This window comes from Chiloscyllium punctatum, chromosome 35 (genome assembly GCF_047496795.1).
Source record: "Chiloscyllium punctatum isolate Juve2018m chromosome 35, sChiPun1.3, whole genome shotgun sequence".
In the NCBI taxonomy this organism is placed as follows: Eukaryota; Metazoa; Chordata; class Chondrichthyes; order Orectolobiformes; family Hemiscylliidae; genus Chiloscyllium; species Chiloscyllium punctatum.
This window is the reverse complement of record NC_092773.1, coordinates 9,814,001-9,835,223: the sequence shown is the minus strand read 5'-3', so window position 1 is coordinate 9,835,223 and position 21,223 is coordinate 9,814,001. Positions and strand designations below refer to the sequence as shown.

At 48.4% G+C, this 21,223-nt stretch overlaps 1 protein-coding gene across 3 annotated transcripts in view; it reads left to right on the top strand.

The window, feature by feature from the left end:
• LOC140459631 (zinc metalloproteinase-disintegrin-like MTP9) overlaps positions 1–21,223 on the top strand; it is a 94,804-nt gene that overhangs the window by 34,283 nt on the left and 39,298 nt on the right. For 2 of the 3 annotated variants that reach the window (XM_072553934.1, XM_072553933.1), the window contains exons 1-7: positions 6,136–6,286; positions 10,909–11,000; positions 11,485–11,561; positions 11,745–11,823; positions 18,144–18,220; positions 18,420–18,603; positions 20,144–20,206. In XM_072553934.1, the coding sequence (XP_072410035.1) occupies positions 6,226–6,286; positions 10,909–11,000; positions 11,485–11,561; positions 11,745–11,823; positions 18,144–18,220; positions 18,420–18,603; positions 20,144–20,206 (633 nt within the window). In that variant the 5' untranslated portion in view covers positions 6,136–6,225. Of the gene's footprint in view, positions 1–6,135; positions 6,287–10,908; positions 11,001–11,484; positions 11,562–11,744; positions 11,824–18,143; positions 18,221–18,419; positions 18,604–20,143; positions 20,207–21,223 lie in introns of those variants that run through there. The other variant, XM_072553935.1, reaches the window with a different exon arrangement.

Sequence of the window (21,223 nt, the reverse complement as noted above, 5' to 3'; positions counted from 1 at the left end):
CCTTCTGACTGCAGAGTGTTTCAGAGGCATCAGTGTTGCTGTTGCTGTTTAAATCAGCATTATCTTTCCTCAGCCCTGTCAGCAACATTGTCCTAATGGACCTGTCTCCACAGCTCTGTACCCTGCTCTCATTCATTCAGCATGCCCATTTAGCTGCAGTTCCCTCACACCACCCGCCATTCCTATTACCAGCCAGTTCTCCTGGGCCAGGCAATCCCTGGCCATTTCATTCTCAGTGAGACAATGCCATTCTATGCATTGTGAATCAGTGCTCAAGTAGGAGGGAGATCTGCTGGCTCTCTTTTCCCTCTTATAAATAGCTGGTTTGTTTGTTTCTCCCTACGTGACTTGCCGGTCTTAAACACCCCCTCAAAGCTCGAACTTCCTCCTTCCTTACCTAAGAAAAGAAAGGCACTGTACAAGATCAGATGACAAAGCAGATTGAGAATTGGAACTCTGCAGTCACAGTGTGTCATCGCAGAAGGAAGCTTTGGTTGTATTTTTCTTTGGGTTTACATTTCCTGCTGCTGAGCTGAGCTATGTGGTCAGAATATCAGTGATTAAATCATGGAGGACTTTGACTGTCAAACGTCACATTTCAGGCAGTCAGCATGGTCATCGCATTGCTCTGTGGCTCAGTCCTGTAGGCCTCTCACCTTGTACATGTACCTGTGGGTAGGCATCATGTACAAAGCTGTGCTCACACACGTACACACACACACATGCTCTCTGTCTCTCACACTCACACACATACTTCACACATTTACTTACATGTCCACTCTGACACACAGATCTCACCCACCACACACCATCACATGCTCACACACACATTCACACAGACAAGTATTCTCACATGCACACAGCATACACACAGACAGACATACACACAATTTCTCTCATCGATCCACATTGCTATACAAAGAAAAACAGGCTCACACATGCCTGTTGTTGCTCTCTGTCTCTCTTTATATCACCTACGCACACACCTTTCTCCAGACTGTTATCCAATCACAGAGAGGCTCACACATGCATGTTCTCCTTATTTCTCCTGTACCAAGACATTGAGACTTTCTAATGTAAAACCCTTTTGCCTCTCCATAGTCTGTAGCCTTCCATTCTCTGCCTGTTGGTGTTTCTGTAACCATACCTCTTTAGTGTTACTCGTGTGTCTGCTGCCATCACATCATCTGGCAACACATTCCACCCTCTGTGTGAAAAACATACCTCTCACATCTCCTTTAAAAACTTATCCCCTTTTTTACCTTAAAGCTATGTGTTCTCCTGATTGACATTTCTACCTGGGAAAAAGACTCTAACTGTCCATGCCACTCATAACTTTATAAACCTCTTTCTTCTCCCTCATCCTTCAATGTCCAATGAAAACAAACCAAGTTTGTCCGGGCTCACCCACCCCTTTTCCAGCCTTCTCTATCACTCCTGAAGCCACTCTTGTCACTCTCTCAACCAAATCTCTGTAATAGCTACAACATTGTAGTTATACGTACTAATCCAAGCCCTAAGTTCATCTGTCTTACCTGTTCTAACTCCTCACATTAAAACAAATACAACTCAGACCACCACTCTGACCATGTTCACTGACCTCTTCCTTTCTGTTCTTCCTCTCTCAACCTTACTGGCCTTACTGTCTGACTCCTCCTCAGTCAGTTCACTTGCTGGCCTCCTGCTCTGGTTCCCGCACCCTTCCACTCTAGTTTAAACTCTCCTGAGTGGCACTAGCAAACCTCCCTGGCAGGATAGTTTAGGTGCAACCCTTCCTTCTCGTATAGGACCCTCCTGCTCCCAAAGACACGCCAGTGATCTATATTCCAGAAACCCTCCCTCCGATCACAGCTCTTTAGCCACATATTTAACCATACTATCTTCCTATTCCTGGCATCACTGGCACGTGGCACAGGGAGTAATCCAGAGATTACAAACCTAGGGGCTCTGCTTTCCAACTTGCTGCCTGACTTCCGGAACTCTCTTTGCAGGACTTTGTCTCTCTGATACTACCTGTATCGTTAATACCAATATATACTACAACCTCTGGCTGCTCACCCTCCACTTTCAGAATATCCTGTACATGCTCAGAGACATTCTTGACTCTGACACCATGGAGGCAACACATATTCTGGAGTTTTGCCCGCGGTCACCGAGGCATGCATGTGTGCCCCTGACTATAGAGTCCTCTATCACTACAGATCATCTACACTTTGATCCTTTGTGCTGTCCACTCAGGATGCCACTAATTTGGCTGCTGCTACTGCTTTCCCTTGAGAGACCAGACCCCCAACAGTATCTAAAACAGTTTTCCTATTTGAGGGGAGAATGGCCACAGGGGACTCTTGCACTGCCTTCCCAGCCTTAAACATCATCGGAGTGGTCATCCAACTTTTCTCTGTCTGTGTAGCTCTGACTGATGGTGTCATCAGCTCACTAAATATGTGACAGGCATAGCCAAGCTCACACGTGCATGTATGTTTCTGTACCTCTCTCTCTCTCTCTCACACACACAAATACACACACACAGGCTCACGTTTGCATGTTCCCATGTCTTACCGTAACATGACTTGTCCACGAGGTCTGTCCTCATTGCTGAGCCCCCAACGCTGAACTTGGGAAGAGGGTTGTGTCATCCAAACATTGCTGGAGAAACTCAACAGGTCTGGCAGTATCTGTAGAGAGAAAAACAGCATTAACACTTCGAGTCCGATGACCCTTTGTCTACTTTCTGTCTGTGGGTGTTGCCAGGTGTGATGAGTTTCTGCGGCAGTCTGTATTTTTGTTTCAGGTTTCCAGTGTCTGCAGTGTTTGGTTTTATTTCATGGTATTGTGGTCAGTGCTTTATCTTGTGCTTTAAGCCATTGCTGCTCCCTGCACGTTGAGAAACAGCAGGTCGGGCAGCATCTGAGGAGCTGGAAAATCAATGTTTTGGATTGAAACCCTTCATCAGGATGTAGGGGCTCGGCCTGAAATGTTGACTTTCCTGCTCCTCGGGTGAAGTCTGACCTACTGTGCTTTTCCAGCTTCACATCTATTGACTCTGACTTACAACATCTGCCGTCCTTATTGTCTTTGAGATGCTGGTCTGTGGTATCTCGAGCTGTGAGTACCTGCAGCACCCTGTTCACTTCTGGTCCCACCAGTGGCTACCCTTTTCCTGCTGTTCAGCATGGTCAAAGCCAGGAAATTCAGCTCCACGTGACTGGCTGACCTTGCAGTCTCCTGATTAGTTCACTCTTCCTGCACAAGGCCAGCTTTTTGCATTTGTGGGCAGTGAGAAACAAGGTCGTGGAAGTTGCCCTTCACAGCTCCTCACTCTTCTTGCACAGGACATGGACAGCAGCAGAAGGTTTCTGTCTCAGTGAAGAATCATGGCAGTGTATCAGGCCAGGCACTGAGGCAATTTGAGCTGTTGCTTTTGTTGGCTTCTTCTCTTGTCTGACTCTCATGGACTTGGCCTGAGCAGCAGATGAGGACTAAGAAAGCTTAGGGACGAATATTGGTGCATTGCTGATATGTGTGGGTGATCAACACAAGGGGTCCTGAATATCACTGGAAGAGTTTCTCTCTCGGGGGTGCTGATGGCCCAGTGGTATTATCCTTTGACGACAAACCTGGAGACCCAGCTCATGCTCTGCAGACCTGGTTCAAATCGAATTGGAGTGGAATTTGAACTTGTTAAAAGTTGAGTACCCAGGAACCCCAGATCAAATTCCGCCGTGGAAGTTGGTGGAATTTCAATTTAATTAGATAATCTGGAATGAAGAGTCTAATGATGATCGTGAAACTGTTGTGGATTATCAGGAAAAGCCCATCTGGTTCACTAAGGTCTTGTAGGGAAGGAAACTGTCATCCTTCACCAGTCTGGCCTCCATGTCACTCCACACCCACAGCAAGGTGGCTGACTTTGAATTGCCCTCTGTTCAATTAGGGATGGGCAACAAATACTGTCTCGCCAGCAACGCCTTCATCCTGGGAAAGTGTAAAAATTTGGGATTCATTGCCATCCAGAGGAAGAGTCCATATTGAGATTTGTCAACGAAGCTGTGTGACACACAGAGCAGCAGTGGTACCTGCCTTTGTCAGCTGAATATTTACCAGGGAAAAGGAACTGAGAAAGTTAATGAACCATGTGGTGTGTTCACACACATCATCATGGTTATAGCCTAGCTTTCAGGGTGCCACAGTAGCTTAGTTTTAGTGCTGCTGTGTCACAGCACCACAGACACAGGTTCTGTGGAGTTTGTACATTCTCCCTGTGTCTGTGTGGGTTTTCTCTGGGTGCTCTGGTTTCCTCCCATGGTCACAAAGATGTGCAGGTTAGGTGGATTGGCTGTGCTAACTTGCCCATAGTGTCCAGGGATATGAAGATTAGGTGCGCTCGCCATGGGAAATGCAGGATGACAGGGATAAGGAAGTGGATCTAGGTGAGATGCTTTTCCAAGGGTCGGTGTGGACCTGATGGGCCGAAGAGTCTGCTTCCACGCTGTTGGGATTCGATGGTTCCAGTTGTTTATAATGGGACCATCTTTGTTGTATTGTCAAGACAATTATGTTCTGGCGTTTTGCTGATTACTCACATTGTGTTGAATTTGCCCATCAATTATCAATGACATTGTGGAAAGTATGAATGATAAACCCCTCAGGCTATTGAAGAGCAAAATCAAGATCATTAACTGTTGCAGAAAATGTTTCATAAGCTGTTCCTGGTCTATTATGATATTGCCAGTAAGGTCATTACATGTCTCAGGAATTGGTATATTACTCCCTCTCTATTTAGGTCATTGTCAGGAAGTGTGAGTACATGAGCAGACACATTGACTTGGGGCCAGGGAGGAGGGCACATTGAGTGTACAGCCATGTTGTAGAACGGGTTTGTTCCATAGATGAGGCGGATTTATCAGTGTTGTGTGCGTGGGCAATATTTGCTTGAGGCCAGGCCTCACTAAGCACCGGGCCCTGCTGTGTCCCTCTATCTCTGCGTTGTTCCTGCAGCTCAGGGATTTTGAAAAGTGAGACCTGTTCAAATGGCACGGTATCTCTGGTCGAACAAGCTGCCAGAGGAAATGGTGGATGCAGACATCTGGACAGGGACACTGATAGGAAAGGTTTGGAGGGGTATGGGCCAAATGGAGGCAAATGGGCCCAGCTCAGTTTGGAAAATTGGGTCAGGATAGATGAGTTAGACCAAAAGGTCTGCTTCTGTGCTTATATGACTCAATGACCCATCAACAGTGCCCTGCCTTCTGCTGAGACAATTGCAGATGATCGGATGACCTCTCAGGGACAGGGCGGTCGTGGTAGAACTGGGTAGGATGCCTTTTGGACAACCAGTGCAGACTTGATGGGCTGAGTGGTCTGTTTCTGCACTGCAAGGATTCTATGATTCTCGTGTTGCCGGGTATGGAAGGTTTGAGTTACGAAGATAGGCTTGGACCTTTTTCACTGGATTGTAGAAGGTCAATCGGTGAACTAATGGAAGTTTATAAAATAATGAGCGGTGCAGATTGAGTTAACGGTAGTTGTCTTTTTACTAGAATGAAGGATTTCAAGACCACGATGCAGTTTTTTAAGGTGAGAGGAGTGTGGTTTTAAAAAGACATGCAGGGAAAATTTTGAAACTGTGAATGGTTCATGTGTGAAATGAGCTTCCTGAGGAAGTGGTTGATGCTGGTCCATTTGGGGCTGAATGGCCTGTTTCCATGCTCTGGGGATTCTATGAAATTACAATCTTTAAAAGACTTTTGGATATGTATGTGAATAACACAGGTTTGGAGGGATAGGGGCCAGGAGCAGGCAGGTTGGGCTAGATTAGGTTTGGGATTATGGTTAGCCTGGTCTGGTTCGACTCTCTGACTCTATGAGATGGGACCCAGCTGAGGGGGTTGCTGGGATGACTTTGACAGACAGGTTGGAAAGTCATTGTCGAAAATCAGGGCTAAACAGATTGGATTGTGCCCCCTCCATTGAATTCTGCCTTCTGAATTTCTAGCAAAGTTTATATTTGCTCGGGTTAGTAACTTTCATCTCCAGCTCTGTGATTAAACACAAATCCTCTCCTTGCGCAATGATACTGCTCCTCCTCCTCTTTGGGTTTGCATGTTGAAACAAACAGCCAGTCTGCAGAATGAGGAAGCACTGACAGAGAGGGAGTATAGTCCAGCCAAAACAACACAGCAGAGGCAGCAGGAGGTACTGTGTGTTGCCTCGGACAGGTGAAGCATGGTTGAGCCCAGCTCTTTGGTGCATTTTCTGCTCCTGTGTTCAGTTGCTGCAGAGTTTGGTAAGTCTTTCTTCACCCCCTGGCCTGAGTGATACTCAGCTGCTCATTTGAAGTGAATTTGATGAGTGTGTTTTAGGGTGAGCGGGCTGAAGCTTGTTTGTGGGAAACATGAATCTCCCTCTGGCCCTTTGAGCAAGTAACTACCAGCTGAAGTAGTGAGGGGGAACAGTGGGGCTATTTGGCTGCACCAGCATCACAGCCAAGCGTGAACCTGTCTTCCCCACATCTCAGGGTTTGTGAGTGTGGACTCTTGCAGTCTTGCTTGCCACCCTCAGAGCTTTGAGAGCACTCTTACAGTCAGTCAGTCAGAGTGGTGTGGAGGGAACCTCTGGTTTAGATGACCATAGTACCTACAGCAGCATTGCTGGCTCACTGTCAGCTCTGGGCAAAGCTGTAATTTCCTGTGGTGTTGCAGCTTGACTATGGATCACTTCAGCTTCTGACTTTGTGGAGTTCTGCCAAACTCCTGTCAAATCCAGACCTGTCAACACTGACTGGTGCGCTGCTGAGTTTCGAACCTTGGGTCGTTGTGTACAATACGAACATTGCCCTGTGTGCCTGAGCAGTACCATCCTGTGAACAGAGACGGTGGATAGGAGGTTGGATCAAGGCTTAGCAGCTCGACATGGATTGGGTTCATGTGGGAACTGTGCTCGATGGGTCAACCCACACAGGGAACACAGATAGTGATCACAGAATAAACATGGAGCAGAAACACTCCTGCACGGTGAATGTTTAGGATTTCGACTGCAGTGTGACAGAGGGGCAGCAAGTGAGCCAGACTTCTAGCAGGAGAAATCCTTGAAAACGTTGAGGGATGGGGATAGAGAGGGGAGGATTAAGGGGGCTGGGGTCAGAGAGTGGGGGAATGAGGGCGATGGGAACAGAAAGGTGTAGATAAAATATACGTGGAGCATCTTGCTCCTCAACAATGCTCCACTTGTGGCGCATTCTAGGACGAGAGGATAACGGTAGCAAATGTAGGGCGGCACAGTGGCAGGGCGGCACAGTGGCACAGTGGTTAGCACTGCAGCCTCACAGCGCCAGAGACCTGGGTTCAATTCCCACCTCAGGCGACTGACTGTGTGGAGTTTGCATGTTCTCCCCGTGTCTGCGTGGGTTTCCTCCGGTTTCCTCCCACAGTCCAAAGATGTGCAGGTCAGGTGAATTGGCCCGTAGTGTTAGGTAAGAGGTAGATGTAGATGTAGGGGTATGGCTGGGTTACGCTTCGGCGGGGCGGTGTGGACTTGTTGGGCCGAAGGGCCTGTTTCCACATTGTAAGTAATCTAATCTAATCTAAATAGATTTAAAAATGTGTGGGCTTGTGGCGCACATGGATAACACATCTGACTACGGATTGGAAGATTGTAGGTTTGACTCCTACCTAGTTTGAGTGAGTTTTGGGGCAGCATGGTGTCTCACTGGTTAGCACGGCTGCCTCACAGCACCAGGGACCTGGGTTCAATTCCAGCCTCAGGCAACTGTCTGTGTGGAGTTTACACATTCTCCCCATGTCTGTGTGGGTTTCCTCCGGGTGCTCTGGTTTCCTCCCACAGTCCAAAGATGTGCAGGTTGGGATGGATTGGCCATGCTAAATTACCCATAGTGTTAGGTGTATTAGTCAGAGGGAAATGGGTCTGGGTGAGTTATTCTTTGGAGGGTCGGTGTGGACTTATTGGGCCAAAGGGCCTGTTTCCACACTGTAGGGAATCTAATCTAATCACAGAGTTGAGGAGAAACTACTCCCAAAGAGTGTGAGTCTGTGAAATTCACTACGATGAAGTGTGGTGGAAGCTAGGACAATGAGGAAATGTAAGGAGGAGTTAGATAGATTCTTAATGGGTAATGGGTTGGATGCATATGGAGGGCAGGCAGGAAAATGGGGGTGAGGAACCTATCAGCCATGACAGAATGGCAGATCAGACTCGATGGGCCGAATGGCCTATTTCTGCTCCAATATCTTATGAACTTAGGAAAGTCGGGGAGAGAGAGAGAGAGAGAGAGAGAGGGAAGGGGGGCAGAGAGTGGAGGACTGATCCTTATTAGGTTAATCATCAAGGAGAAAGTGAAGACTGCAGATGCTGGAGATCAGAGCTGAAAATGTTTTGCTGGAAAAGCGCAGAAGGTCGGGCAGCATCCAAGGAACAGGAGAATTGACGCTTCGGGCATAACCCTTCTTCAGGAATGAGGAAAGTGTGTCCAGCAGGCTAAGATAAAAGGTAGGGAGGAGGGACTTGGGGGAGGGGCGTTGGGAATGCGATAGGTGGAGGGAGGTCAAGGTGAGGGTGATAGGCCGGAGTGGTTGGAGGGTTCCCAGGCGGAAGATGAGGCGCTCTTCCTCCAACCGTCATGTTGCCATGGTCTGGCGCTGGAGGAGTCCAAGGACCTGCATGTCCTTGGTGGAGTGGGAGGGGGAGTTGAAGTGTTGGGCTACGGGGTGGTTGGATTGGTTGGTCTGGGTGTCCCGGAGGTGTTCTCTTCCGCCTGGGAACCCTCCAACCACAAGGGATGAACTCAGATTTCTCCAGTTTCCTCATTTCCCCTCCCCCCACCTTGTCTCAGTCCCAACCCTCGAACTCAGCACCGCCTTCCTAACCTGCAATCTCCTTCCTGACCTCTCCGCCCCCCACGCCCACTCCGACCTATCACCCTCACCTTGACCTCCCTCCACCTATCGCATTCCCAACGCCCCTCCCCCAAGTCCCTCCTCCCTACCTTTTATCTTGGCCTGCTGGACACACTTTCCTCATTCCTGAAGAAGGGCTGATGCCCGAAATGTCGATTCTCCTGTTCCTTGGATGTTGCCTGACCTGCTGCGCTTTTCAAGCAACACATTTTCAGCTAGGTTAATCATCAGCAAACAGGAGACAAAGGCAATCCATATCTCCAGGGTGTACCTTGTGTGCATGGTGTATTGTGACACCAGACTATTAGAGATTTGTTCACAAGACAAAACTTTTCACTGTGTCTTGGAATATGTGACAATAAATAAATTCAATTCAATTGATGTTTGTGACTGTTCAGATTCACTGAGGAGTGTATTTTTAAAAATCAGTGATGAATTTGATGTGCCCTTTCCGATATTGTTCATTTGGCCTGGAGCCGGGGAAGAAGGGGGCTGTTCTCTGATGAAAGGCTGTGTAAATTGGGTCAGTTTCCTCTGGAGTTTGGGAGAATGGGAGGGTGGTTGGAGGCTCAGGAGGTGGCATGGTGGGGTAGTCACTGGGACTGGAGAAGGTGGGAGTGCCCTCTCACAGCGAGGGCGTCCCCCCACCACCACCACATTTGGAACGACAATGAGGAGAACAGTCTTCACCCCAGACTTGTGGGCCCTCAGTGCTCTGGAGTCTCCAAACATTGCAAATATTAAAGGCCAGGATCGAGAAATCGTCAGTCTGTGGGGGAATGCATGGGACCTGGGGACGATGCAGCAAAGTGGAGTTGAAGATTAGCAATGACGGCTAATTAGCATGACGGTGGAGAGCATGCTCAAGGGGCCGAATGGACTTCACTCCTTCTATCTCTCCTGTTTGTGAGTCCTTCACTGGTTCAAAGGGACCTGGGCACTCACTTTGGGAGAGGGAATGGGGATCAGCTTGGTGACTCATGCCATTATCCTTGATCCCTCTGCTGTGCTGTGCCATGCTGTGGTGGGTTGTGCTGTGCTGTGCTGAGTTATGCTGTGCTATGCTGGGCCAAGCTATGTTGGTCTCTGCTGTGCTGTGCTTGCTAGGCTCTGCTGTGTTGTGCTGTGCTGTGCTATGCTGGGCTCTGCTGTGCTGTGCTGTGCTGTGCCATGCTGTGCTGTGTTGGGCTGGGCTGTGCTGTGCCATGCTGTGCTGTGTTGGGCTGGGCTGTGCTGGGCTGCGCTGTGCTGTGCCATGCCATGCTGTACTGGCTGAGCTTTGCTATGCTGGGCTCTGCTCTGCTGGGCTGTCCTGTGCTGCGCTGGGTTCTGCTGAACTGTGCTGTGCTGTGCTGAGTTCTGCTGTGCTGTACTGTGCCGGACTGTGCTGTGCTGGGTTCTGCTGTGCTGTGCTGTGCCATGCTGTGCTGCGCTGGGTTCTGCTGTGCTGTGCAGGGCTCTGCTGTCCTGTGCTATGCCATACTATGCTAAGCTGGACTCTACTGTGCCGGGTTGTACTGTGCTGGGCTCTGCTGTGCTGTGCTGTGCCATACTATGCTAAGCTGGACTCTACTGTGCTGTGCTGTGCTGTGCCGTACTGTACTGTGCTGGGCTCTGCTGTGATCATTTGGCTGGAGCAACACTCATTACCTATTCTGCTCTGAAGCTGCACATGCCAAGCTCAAACCTGCTCTTCATTTGACCAAAGTTTCCTTTTACCCATGTTCTTCAGAGACCGGTATCCCATCCCCAATCACCTTGTATTTACAAATACACAGCCTTTGACTATTGCACTGCCTCTTCGTGAGTTGGATATTTAGCAGCGCCGAGTGTCACTGACCTTCAACCTTCCATGTCAGCCTGGGCACCCTGATTAGACCAGATTAACAGTCCCAATCACTGAAGGCTCAGCCCATCCCCACCATCAGCCTGTAACTTCAGTCAGTGTCTTTGGGTTACCCCACGGTCTGACCAATGTTCGGTTGTGTGTTCACAGCAATTTTAGCGGCTTCCAAACTACCTGACGTCCAGAATTACCAAGTGGTGATCCCCAGGAGGCTCCACACAAAGCACAGACGAACGAGTGAGGTACTGTGTGACACCCAGGAACAGCACGTTTCTCACCAACAACACGGGTTATTGTATAAAACTGACTTTAATCAGTACCACCGGTAGGCACGGGATTGATGGTTCCAAGCAGAATGTCTGAAAGGTGGACGGTCTGAGGGGTTTATTCTTAGACAAGAACGTTGGGATAAACTGACAGCAGAGTAACAGTGAGCAAGATTTACAATGAGACAGAAACACAGGGGTACAGTGACAGAGGGGGAACTGCGAGAGCATACAGGGTAGTTCTGGTTATGAGCACTGAGCCAGATGTAATGACAGCGTTGGGACTGGGCTTCTATTACAACAGAGGAAGTGGGACTGGAGACAAGAATGCTCTGTAAGGCGATTGGTCCAGAATCAGAAACCGTGAGCAGATGAGAGACAAGTTTGAACAAGAGAAGTGACAATAGGCAGGTGGGGAAAGTTGACGTTGAGTTGAATTTTGCCATCTCTCCTCTGGCAGGGGCTCCATCCATCGGTTATTCAGTTTGAGGTTTCAGTGGACGGCAAGGAGCAAGTGGTGCACCTTGAGAAGAATGAGTAAGTGTTCAGTTCACCCGATGGATCGTGAGGTTAAATCTTCCACCTTGTTGATGTGGATGAAGATAGTCAGTAGTTTTAAACATGTCCGCTAGCAAGGACATGCACGTCATATCACAGCATTGCTGCATTATTCCAAAGGCATGAAAGGTGTCCACTTTTATTCTCCCTTCCCTTTCACAGGCAGCTCATTGCGGACAACTACACCGAGACATACTATTTGAAAGATGGGACTGAGGTGACAAGCAATCCTCTCTATCCAGTGAGTATGATGCCGAATCAGAAACTCAGCAGCTCGGGCAGCATCTGAGGCAAACAGGCAGAGTTAACCGTACAAGCACAGTGACCTCTTCACTCCATTTCTGAGCAGATGGATCTGAGTGGAATATGCACTGTCATCGATAGGCACGGTGGGATATGGGTCTGAGTGGTATATGGTCTGTGATCGATAGGCACAGTGGGATATGGGTCTGAGTGGGATACGGTCTGTGATCAATAGGCACAGTGGGATATGGGTCTGAGTGGGATACGGTCTGTGATCAATAGGCAGTGTGTGATATGGGTCTGAATGGGATACGGTCTTTGATCGATAGGCACGGCGGGATATGGGTCTGAGTGGGATACGGTCTGTGATCGATAGGCAGTGTGGGATATGGGTCTGAGTGGGATACGGTCTGTGATCGATAGGCAGTGTGGGATATGGGTCTGAATGGGATACGGTCTGTGGTCTGTGATCGATAGGCATGGTGGGATATGGGTCTGAGTGGGATACGGTCTGTGATCGATAGGTACGGTGGGATACGGGTCTGAGTGGGATACGGTCTGTGATCGATAGGCAGTGTGGGATATGGGTCTAAGTGGGATACGGTCTGTGATCGATAGGCAGTGTGGGATATGGGTCCGAATGGGATACGGTCTGTGATCGATAGGCACAGTGGGATATGGGTCTGAGTGGGATTCTGTCTGTGATCGATAGGCACAGTGGGATATGGGTCTGAGTGGGATATGGTCTGTGATCGATAGGCACGGTGGTATAGGGGTCTGAGTGGGATACGGTCTGTGATCGATAGGCACGGTGGGATATGGGTCTGAGTGGGATTCTGTCTGTGATCGATAGGCACGGTGGGATATGGGTCTGAGTGGGATTCTGTCTGTGATCGATAGGCACAGTGGGATATGGGTCTGAGTGGGATTCTGTCTGTGATCGATAGGCACTGTGGGATATGGGTCTGAGTGGGAGTCTGTCTGTGATCGATCAGCACGGTGGTATAGGGGTCTGAGTGGGATATGGTCTGTGATCGATAGGCACGGTGGGATATGGGTCTGAGTGGGATTCTGTCTGTGATCGATAGGCACGGTGGGATATGGGTCTGAGTGGGATTCTGTCTGTGATCGATAGGCACGGTGGGATATTTGTCTGAGTGGGATATGGTCTCCGATCGATAGGCATGATGGGATATGGGTCTGAGTGGGATTCTGTCTGTGATTGATAGGCACGGTGGGATATGGGTCTGAGTGGGATACGGTCTGTGATCGATAGGCATGGTGGGATATGGGTCTGAGTGGGATTCTGTCTGTGATCGATAGGCACAGTGGGATATGGGTCTGAGTGGGATTCTGTGTGTGATCGATAGGCACGGTGGGATATGGGTCTCTGTGGGATACGCACTGTGATCGATAGGCATGGTGGGATATGGGTCTGAGTGGGATTCTGTCTGTGATCGATAGGCACGGTGGGATATGGGTCTGAGTGGGATTCTGTCTGTGATCGATAGGCACGGTAGTATAGGGGTCTGAGTGGGATATGGTCTGTGGTCGATAGGCACGGTGGGATATGGGTCTCTGTGGGATACGCACTGTGATCGATAGGCACTGTGGTATATGGGTCTGAGTTGGATATAGTCTGTGATCAATAGGCATGGTGGGATATGTGTCTGAGTGGGATATGGTCTCTGATCGAACGGCACGGTGGAATATGGGTTTGTGTGGGATATGGTCTGTGATAGATAGGCACAGTGGGATATGGGTCTCTGTGGGATATGGTCTGTGATCGATAGGCATGGTGGGATATGGGTCTCTGTGGGATACGCTCTGTGATCGATAGGCAAGGTGTGATATGGGTCTCTGCGGGATACGCTCTGTGATCGATAGGCATGGTGGGATATGGGTCTGAGTGAGATACGGTCTGTGATCGATAGGCACGCTGTGATATGGTCTGTGATCGATAGGCACAGTGGGATATGGGTCTAAGTGGGATACGGTCTGTGATCAATAGGAATAGTGGGATATGTGTCTGAGCGGGATGCACTCAGTGATCGATAGGCACAGCGGGATATGGGATAGAGTGGGATACGGACTGTGTTTGATAGGCACAGTGGGATATGGGTCTGAGTGGGATACGGTCTGTGATTGATAGGCACCGTGGGATATGGGTCTGAGTGGGATACGGTCTGTGATCGATAGGCACAGTGGGATATGGGTCTGAGTGGGATTCTGTCTGTGATCGATAGGCACCGTGGGATATGGGTCTGAGTGGTATATGGTCTGTGATCGATAGGCACAGTGGGATATGGGTCTGAGTGGGATTCTGTCTGTGATCGATAGGCACGGTGGGATATGGGTCTGAATGGGATTCTGTCTGTGATCGATAGGCACCGTGGAATATGGGTCTGAGTGGGATATGGTCTGTGATTGATAGGCACAGTGGGACATGGGTCTCTGTGGGATACGGTCTGTGATCGTTAGGCATGGTGGGATTTGGGTCTGAGTGGGATATGGTCTGTGATCGATAGGCAGTGGGATATGGGTCTGAGTGGGATATGGTCTGTGATCGATAGGCACAGTGGGATATGGGTCTGAGCGGGATACACTGTGATCGATGGGCACAGTGGGATTAGTGTCTTGAGTGCGATACTGTCTGTAATCAGTACGCACGGTGGGTTATGGGTCTGAGCAGGATATGCTCTGTGATCGATAGGCATGGTGGGATATGGGTCTGAGAGGGATACGGTCTGTGATCGATAGGCACCGTGGGATATGGGTCTGAGTGTGATACGCTCTGTGATCAAGAGGCACAGTGAGATATGGGTCTGAGTGGGATATGGTCTGTGATCAATACGCACAGTGGGGTATGGGCCTGAGCGGTATATGCTCTGTGATCAATAGGAACAGTGGGATATGGGTCTGAATGGGGTACGGTCTGTGATCGATAGGCACAGTGGTATATGGGTCTGAGTGGGATACTGTCTGTGATCGATAGGCATAGTGGGATATGGGTCTGAGTGGGATATGGTCCATGATCAATACGCATGGTGGGATATTGGTCTGAGTGGGATACGCTCTGTGTTCGATAGGCAAGTGGATATGGGTCTGTGTAGGATATGGTCTGTGATTGATAGGCACAGTGGGATATGGGTCTGAGTGGGATATTCTCTGTGATCAATAGGCACAGTGGGATATGTGAGCAGGATACGGTCTGTGATCGATAGGCACAGTGGGATATGGGTCTGAGTGTGATTCGCTCTGTGATCAAGAGCCACACACAGTGAGGTCAAGATGAGACATTCAGTGATTATAGCAAGCTCCCAGCATCCAGCTGTGAGTCTTGCTCCAGACCCAATCCCCCACAACTTGCAGAAAGGTCTGTTGCTGTATTTACCTTCTGCTTATGATAATGGAGGAGGTATCGGGTTCCCTCGAAGGGAGCTGAGGGAGTTTCTGTTTGTAGCTGGATGAATACAGCTCCACTCTATGACTTGTTCCAACACGCCAGTAGAACTTATCTGGAATGGGATCATTCAGATGCCAGGAATCTGTACTCCGTGGCAGTCAGCTCACATGCAGTATGTTCTGTCAGGACTGAGTCATCGAGTCATAGAGCTGTACGGCACGCAAACAGACCCTTCAATCCAACTCCTCCATGCTGACCAGATATCCTCAATTAGTCTCATCCCCCCATTTGCCAGCACTTGGCCTATATCTCTCTGAACTCTTCCTATTCATATACCCATCCAGATGCCTTTTAAATATTGTAATTGTCCCAGCCTCCATTACTTTCTTTGGCAGCTCATTCCATACACACACCACCCTCTGCGTGAAAAAATTGCCCCTTTCATCCTTTTTAAATTTTTCCCCTCTCATCCTAAACCTATGCCCTCTAGTTCTGGAATCCCTGACCCCAGGGAAAATACTTTGTCTATTTATCCTATCCATGCCCCTCATAATTTTGTAAACCTTGATAAGGTCACCCCTTCAGTCTCTGACGCTCCAGGAAAAACAGCCCCAGCCTGTTCAGCTTCTCCCTGTAGCTCAAACCCTCCAACCCTGGCAACATCCTTGTAAATCTTTTCTGAACCCTTTCAAGTTTCACAACATCTTTCCGATAGGAAGGAGACCGGAATTGCACGCAATATTCCAACAGCGGCCTAACCAATATCCTATACAGCTGCAACATGACCTCCACACTGCCATACTCAATACTCTGACCAATAAAGGAAAGCATACCAAACACCTTCTTCACGATCCTATCTACCTGCGACTCCACTTTCAAGGAGCTATGAGCACGCGCTCCAAGGTCTCTTTGTTCAGCAACACTCCCTAGGACTAAGAGGTCTCCCACACTATCAGGCTCATTCTCTGGCTCCCACATAAAAACATGCAGAGATACACACACACACACACAAACACTTAAAATTGCACATAGAAACACAGATACATAGGCATCCATATACAGTCACGCATATATAAGACATGCATATATACACAGTCTCACAATGCACAGACACAAACACTCACATATGCACACGTCAGTACCAGATATTTACGGTTTCCCTCTCTCTCTCTCTGCCTCACTAATATCTTTTCGGGAAGGAAATGGTGATCCTTATGTGACAGCAGACCCACAGCAATGTGGCTTATTTTTGAATGCCCTCTGGACAGTTCGGGATGGGTAACAGACGCTGTCTGAGCCAGTAATGTCCACTTCCTATGAAGGCAGGAAAAGAATTGGGAGAAATGTGTGTCAGATGGGGAAGCTTGTGTTTGTGCAAGGCTTTGGTAGTCCCTTGTCAGAATGGATCAGTAAGTGTGATCCCAGATTACATTGAATACAACCCCTCGGTCACCTTTAAATATATTCACCTGCTTCATTCAAGCAAAGGACAAGAAAATAACTTGGTATTCACTTTTTGGAGATAGGCAGGTGTTGTAGAACTTGAAATGGTTCAGAAAAGGTTTACAAGGATGTTGTCAGGGTTGGAGGATATGAACTATAGGGACAGTCTCAACAGGCTGGGGCTGTTTTCCCTGGAGTGTCAGAGGCTGAAGGGTGACCTTATAGAGGTTTATAAAATCATGAGGGGCATGGATAGGATAAATAGACAAAATCTTTTCCCTATGGTGGGGGAGTCCAAAACTAGAGGGCATAGGTTTAGGTGAGAGGGGAAAAATATAAAAGGGACCTACGGGGCAACTTTTTCATGCAGAGGGTGGTACGTGTATGGAATGAGCTGCCAAAGGAAGTGGTGGAGGCTGGTACAATTACAGCATTTAAAAGGCATCTGGATGGGTATATGAATAGGAAGGGTTTGGAGGGATATGGACCAAGTGCTGGCAAATGGGACAAGGTCAGATGGGGATGTCTGTACAAGTTGAACTAAAGGGTCTGTTTCTGTTTCTGTGTGACTCTCTATGACAGAGCAAGATCTCTGTTTATGTGTGGATATTCTCCCTGGGTCATTACACCCCTCTGAATAGGGTGGAACTTGGCCTGCTGGGTCAGAGCAAAGGACATTACCACAAGAGATGTCTGAGTGTGCAGGGATTTTCCTTTGCAATGCTGTTTAACAATCTGCTCCCAGACCTTTTGCTTCAGTTCAGTATCTCTTTCCCATTAACCACGCTCGGGTTAAACACATCCCGCACTGCTTTGTATATACTCCACAGACAGCTCATTGCACCCTTGAACATGGCAACTCCTACGTAGTTGTAAACGATTATGGCCCCAGGAATCTTCTGGCATGCCTTACCACTAATAATGCAGAGGAATAGTTGTAGCATTGGGCTTGTAGACGAATGAGTTTACAGATGCACGCTCCCACCAACATCAGCAATATCAATTCAGACAGCAGTTGTACGGGGTGCTGGTTAGGAGATGGGTGATCACTGGGATAAAAAGGCAGAAAGCAGAGGGGACCTGGGTTTCTGACCCACAGTCTTGCAGGGGCCGGGGTGGGGTCATGGAGACAGTTGAATGTGGGACTCACACATTCCTACTCCTTCTGGACTGAATGGCTGAGGGCTGGGCTGATTCTGGAACAGTCAGGGGCACTGTGCTGCATCTACGTTCCATGTTCTAATTTTATTCGAATGCATGTAACACGTGGACAGCCTCTGGCCCACCCTGTCCAGAGAACGTTGGGGCTGAGAACGAGAGATTTCTCACAGCTAGTGTTGATCACATGGTTATCCTTGCCTCCCAGTTGCCTGTGCTTTTTAATGTCCCCTATCTGGTTACAGTTGCAGTTGACACGTTTCCTTTTTCTTTGTTTCTCACCCATTCCCCTCACTCCTGCTAATGACCAGGATCATTGCTATTACCATGGTTACATCAAGGGAGAAGGAGGATCTTCAGCGAGCTTCAGTACTTGTGAGGGTTTCAGGTAAGATAAGCCTGACACGTGGTCTTCCCAACAACAGCGACCTCACCCCAGTACAGCTCGTGTCTGCTGGGTGGGAGGACTGAGCTCCAACAGCCTCACTGACCACTTCTGATTTCTTGCACATTTTGCTTCTGGTGCTTCAGCCTTTTGGATCCAGCTGGAGCCATCCTGGTTGACCATGGTCTCTTCTTTTTCCCAGCGGCTACCTCCACACAAATGGCCAAAGGTATGTGCTGGAGCCTCTGAAGGGTTCAGACAAGGATGAGCATGCACTGTACCTGTATGAGGAGCTCAGACTCCCCCTCAAAACGTGTGGAGTCGTCAACACTTCAGAGGACAGCTTAGAGCCAAGAGTGGAAGAGACTTTCAATTCCCCTCGTGAGGTACTCACATCAAGTTGACTTTTTGTCTGTAAATACATAATGTGTGAACACAAAAGGAAAGTAGGGGAAAAAGAAAGACTTCCTTTGAATGTTTACCGTTGTACGTGATGTGAGCAACTCTGCCTGGGCCCAACATTTACTGCCCGCTCCGAGTTCCCCTCATGAGAAGGTGGGGTTGAGCTGCTTTCTTGAACTGCTGCAGTCTATGCCCTGTACATAGACCCACAATGCCCTTAGGGAGTGAATTCAAGGATTGTGACCCAGTGACAATGAAGGAACAGTGATATATTTCCAAGTCAGGATGGAGAGTGGCTGAGAGAGGTACCTGCAGGGGGTGGTATTCCTGGTATCTGCTAACCTTCCCCTTCCAGATGGAAGTGATCAGGGGTTTGGAAGGTGCTGCTTGAGGATCCTTAAAGAATGTCTGCGATGCGTTCTATCGATCACACACGAGGCTGCTATACTGAGCATCAGTGGTGGAGGGAGTGGGTATTTGTGGATGTGGTGCCAGTCACGTGGGCTGCTTTGTCCTGAATGGTGTCAACCTTGTTGTTGGTGCTGTACACATCCAGGCAAGTGAGGAGTATTCTATCACGCCCCGACTCGTGCCTTGTAGATGGTGGATAGGCTTTAGGGAGTCAGGAAGTGAGTTACTCTTCACAGACGAACTCACCTCCCCTCACCCCAAAACCTACCCACATTGTACCTGCAACGTGTTATATCACCCAAGATGGACCATTGCCAGGAAAGGTCTTTTGAAGTCCAATTATTGTCATCATATCAGATGAGCAATTAAAAAATTGTAAACTCCCACAAAATCAATGAGATAATACTTAAATGATGACATTGGTTGAAGGATAAGTATTGGCAATGACACCCTACTGTTCTTCTAAACAGTGCTGGAAGGATATTGTAAACTCTGCTAAAGATGGAGATGAGAACTTGATTTGATGATAGACCTGAAAGCAGACAGGACACTGCTGTCTCTGTGCTGTGCTGGAAGCTGAGCTTATATTTGAGTTCCTGCAGTGTGACTGAGTGCGGCTTTGCACAGTGTAAGAGCTTAGAGTGGGAGATGAATGAATGTTTCATTCAGACAATGACCTGTGTAGGTGGGACAGCTCAATGGCCGACACTGTTTCACAAACAGCACTAACCGTTCCTTGGTTCAGCAAACTGAACAATGGGGCAGCTCGCTATCAACCGTCCAGTGTTTAAATCAGCCAAATGCAGCCACTGCTTGTCATTACCCACAACCACAACCGATTACACAACTAGAAAAACCTGTTCATATGATTCCACTCTGTAACTCCCTCCCTGGCATCTGTTATTTTACATATAAACCATCCCAAACCGCTTGATTAGATTCCAGACTGTCACCGAGTCTCTCATATGCAACATCACACGAGCAATGTTTTGAGTTTGCATTCTGAACTCTGTCCTTGGTTTATTTGCTTCCAGGTACGGGTTGTCAGGTATCTCCCTGACAGTAGTGAGAGTGGATTCTGCTGTCTTTCATTCTCTCTGTTTTCCCTTCCAGAGGAACAATTTTCTTCGAGAGAAGAAATTTATTGAAATGTACGTGGTGGCAGATAACTCTGAGGTGAGTGCATCCTTCTTTCCCTGCATTAAGGGATGCTGTAGACTGGGTGTCTGCTGTCTACTGCTTGCTGTGCTGTCCCTGCCTGTCAGTTCCAAGTAGAGCTCGGCAGAGCTGTGTGGGAGTCTTCATACCAATTGTTATTCATGTCCTGACAAGAATCCTGAGCTGTAATCTGAGGAGAATGGTGACAGCAACCTGATGATTGATATTGAATGTAGTGCACAGAAATAGGCCATTTGGCCTGACCAATCAATGCTTGTACCAGCCACTTCTGCCCACTGTGCTTCACTTCAGCCTGAGAGTATACCATCCTCTACCTTCCTGCATTGTATGTTTGTTCAGCTTCCTGTTGGTGTATCCACACGTCTTGTGGTAATGTCTCAGTGTGGGAGCAAGTTCCACATTCTCACTACTCTCTGGGTAAGTAGTTCCCTTCAGTTCTCCATTGGATTGAGTTGTGGCAGTGACCCCCATGACCCTCTGTCATCACCTCCTTCCAGAATCTACTCTACCCAACCCTTTTCCAACCTTAGAGGCCAATAAAACACCAATCTTCACCTTCTCCTTGTCAAGCTTCTTTTATAGACTGGTGGGACTTGAGGGGCAGAAGCAACACCAGCATTTATTGCCCTTGACCTGTGCAGATTTTCTTGGCCAATTCAGAGGGAAGTTAAGAATGAGTGTCATAGAACATAGAACATTACAGCGCAGTGCAGGCCCTTCGGCCCTCGATGTTATGCTGCCCTGTCAAACTAATCTGAAGCCCACCCCACCTACACTATTCCATATGCCTGTCCAATGACGACTTAAATGAACTTAAACTTGGCGAATCTACTACCATTCCAGGCAAAGCGTTCCATACCCTTACTACTCTCTGAGTAAAGAAACTACCTCTGACATCTGTCTTATACCTGTCTCCCCTCACTTTAAAGTTGTGTCCCCTCGTGTTTGCCGTTCCCATACCTAGAAAAAGGCTCTCCCTGTCCACCCTATCTAACCCTCTGATTATCTTCTATG